This window comes from Poecilia reticulata, linkage group LG15, assembly GCF_000633615.1.
Source record: "Poecilia reticulata strain Guanapo linkage group LG15, Guppy_female_1.0+MT, whole genome shotgun sequence".
In the NCBI taxonomy this organism is placed as follows: domain Eukaryota; kingdom Metazoa; phylum Chordata; class Actinopteri; order Cyprinodontiformes; family Poeciliidae; genus Poecilia; species Poecilia reticulata.
The window spans coordinates 30,461,770-30,463,624 of record NC_024345.1 but is presented as its reverse complement, the minus strand read 5'-3'; the positions used below and the strand labels follow the sequence as shown (position 1 = coordinate 30,463,624).

Here is a 1,855-nt window from a genome sequence, read left to right as displayed (position 1 = left end):
TGACCTGGACTGGACTGGACCACATGCAGAACCCACCTGACCCAACCTGGACTGGACCACAAGCAGAACCCACCTGACCCAACCTGGACTGGACCACATGCAGAACTGGCCCGGTCCAGTTGTTAGAACCTAGGCACAGTTCATCAGTGCCTGAGTTCAGAACCGGGTCCAGGTTTAGATCCAGACCAGTCTCATAGGTCAGTGTGACCTCTGGTTCTGACCCGGTTCTGGTTCTGATCACCACTGAACTGAACCGGTTCGTGCTGCAGGTCAGAGGTCAGCAGAACCAGCCGATGGCAGTCAGACTCTGATTGGCTCCCTGGTAACAGCAGAGTGTGTTGCGGGCTGACCTCTGACCTCTGACCCAGAGGTGACCTGTCCCCCTGTAGAGCTACAGACGGCTGCAGACAGATTTCATGGAGGACGACCACGACCGCTTGGTGTCGGTGACGGCGCTGTCGGTGCAGCTGTTCACCGTGCCGACGCTGGTGAGTAGCTCTTCTTCTTCTGCTGCCCCAACGCCGTCTCTCTCTGTCCCCTTCCGACCCCCGACCCCCGACCCCAGAACTATGAGCGCTTGCAGAGCGACTTCGTCAGAGACGACCACGACCGGCAGTTCTCCATCACCGACCTGTCGGTGCAGATCTTCACTGTTCCCTCGCTGGTGAGTTCCTGGTTCCCCGGCGGTACTGACCCGGTTCTGCTGAGCTGAGGTGCGTTCTGGTGCAACACCGCCAGGAGTGCGGGGTCAGAGGTCAACTGTTCGTCTAGAAACTGAGTGGAAGACTGGAGGAATGCAGGCTGGACCGGAACCAGTTCACGGTCTGAACCGGCTCACTGGCGCCCTCTAGCGGCCATGTTTAAAATGACCTCTACATCGGATTAAACTTATAAATTCACTATGCAAACGACTTTGAGGAAACAAGGTTTTAGTGGTGACTGAATGAGAAATCAATAGCTTTTGAGGATAATTGATTATCTATTTGCCACCTACAATCAATAAATGAATAATGTAAACATGAAGGATTCACAGATCTGCAAATGTTACTGAGCTGCTGCCTTTAGCAACAGTTGGCTTAGCTACCGTTAGCGTTAAGGAAGCTGCTCCGTTAGCTCCAGAGAGCCGGCGTAGAGAGGCAGGAGGCGGAGCCTATGCTCACCTGTTCTCACCTGTTGGAGTGCAGCCACTGCTGGCATCAGGAAGTGGGCCGGTTCAGGAGCGGCTGTGTGTACCTGCAGGCCCGGATGCTGATGGTGGAGGAGAACCTGATGATGACCATCATCAGAACCTTTGTGGATCAGCTTCGCCACCGCGACGCTCAGGGACGCTTCCAGTTCGACCGCTACACCGCCCAGCAGGCCTTCAAGTTCGGCCGGGTCCAGAGTCTCATCGGAGACCTGAAGTAAGGCCCGGTCCGGCCCGGTACCTGGTATTGCCCCCCACCCAGGCCCTTCACCAGGTGCGCTGTGTCTGCAGGTACGTCCTGATCTCCCCGCCCCCACAGTGGAGCCAGCAGCTCAGAACCAAGTTTCTGGACGGCTTCGAAGCCTTCCTGGACCTGCTCAGGTGCATGCAGGTAAGCTGCAGCCGGGAGGAGGAGCTTCAGGTGGGGCCCGCCCCTCACTGCACCTGCGTGTCGCTGCAGGGAATGGACCCGGTGGTGAGACAGGTGGGCCAACATATCGAGATGGAGCCGGAGTGGGAGGCAGCCTTCACCCTGCAGATGAAGCTGACGCACATCATCACCATGATGCAGGAGTGGTGCAGCACCGATGTGAGCCGCAGCGTGTAGCATGTAGCCGTAGCATGTAGCTGGAGCATGTAGCCGTAGCATGGTGCAGCACCGATGTGAGC

At 57.2% G+C, this 1,855-nt stretch overlaps 1 protein-coding gene across 1 annotated transcript in view; it reads left to right on the top strand.

Moving 5' to 3' along the window:
* ubr2 (ubiquitin protein ligase E3 component n-recognin 2) overlaps positions 1 to 1,855 on the top strand; it is a 23,456-nt gene that overhangs the window by 6,401 nt on the left and 15,200 nt on the right. Inside the window, exons 7-11 of the mRNA XM_017308838.1 lie at positions 390 to 446; positions 497 to 664; positions 1,240 to 1,403; positions 1,478 to 1,577; positions 1,647 to 1,789. Coding sequence (XP_017164327.1) covers positions 390 to 446; positions 497 to 664; positions 1,240 to 1,403; positions 1,478 to 1,577; positions 1,647 to 1,789 — 632 coding nt within the window. The remainder of the gene's footprint in view (positions 1 to 389; positions 447 to 496; positions 665 to 1,239; positions 1,404 to 1,477; positions 1,578 to 1,646; positions 1,790 to 1,855) is intronic.